The sequence below is a fragment of the Colobus angolensis genome, unplaced genomic scaffold (assembly GCF_000951035.1).
Source record: "Colobus angolensis palliatus isolate OR3802 unplaced genomic scaffold, Cang.pa_1.0 Scaffold84, whole genome shotgun sequence".
NCBI lineage: Eukaryota > Metazoa > Chordata > Mammalia > Primates > Cercopithecidae > Colobus > Colobus angolensis.
The window spans coordinates 995,293-995,809 of NW_012122265.1; the positions used below are offsets into that span (position 1 = coordinate 995,293).

At 63.8% G+C, this 517-nt stretch overlaps 1 protein-coding gene across 1 annotated transcript in view; it reads left to right on the forward strand.

The window, feature by feature from the left end:
• MUC2 (mucin 2, oligomeric mucus/gel-forming) overlaps positions 1 to 517 on the forward strand; it is a 47,725-nt gene that overhangs the window by 27,468 nt on the left and 19,740 nt on the right. The window contains 1 exon segment of the mRNA XM_011930144.1: positions 108 to 326. Within this exon segment, the coding sequence (XP_011785534.1) occupies positions 108 to 326 (219 nt within the window).

Sequence of the window (517 nt, forward strand, 5' to 3'; positions counted from 1 at the left end):
CCGGTCTGCTGTCTGGCTCCCTTGCAGCTGGGGAGTGGCGGTTGGGACCCTGTGGTGTCTGAGATGCGCGATGTCTCAGCCCTCACTGGTGTCTCCTGCTCTCACAGGCACCCCCACTCACAGTACCACGATCGGGTCATCTTCACCCACCACCCCCAGCACTGTGCAGACGACCACCACCAGCGCCTGGACCTCCACGCCGACCCCAATCTCCACACTCAGCACCATCACGACCACAAGCCTGAGGCCCATCATTCCCTGCTGTGTTCTGAACGACACCTACTATTCACCAGGTGCTCAGGCTGTTCACATCCTGGGCTCGGGCGGTCGAGGCTGGTTTTGGCCCTGGCATGTACCGGTGGGTCAGGCGCCAGGGCTGAGATCGCTGTGGGAGCGTCTCAGGAGGCGGCAGCTGTCGAGGCTGGCTGTGTCCAGGGCATAGCTTCCCTCGGGTGGCCTCTGTGGGGACCTCCGTGCGGTCCAGCAGCTAGCCCTGCCTCTGGACGGTGTGGTCATG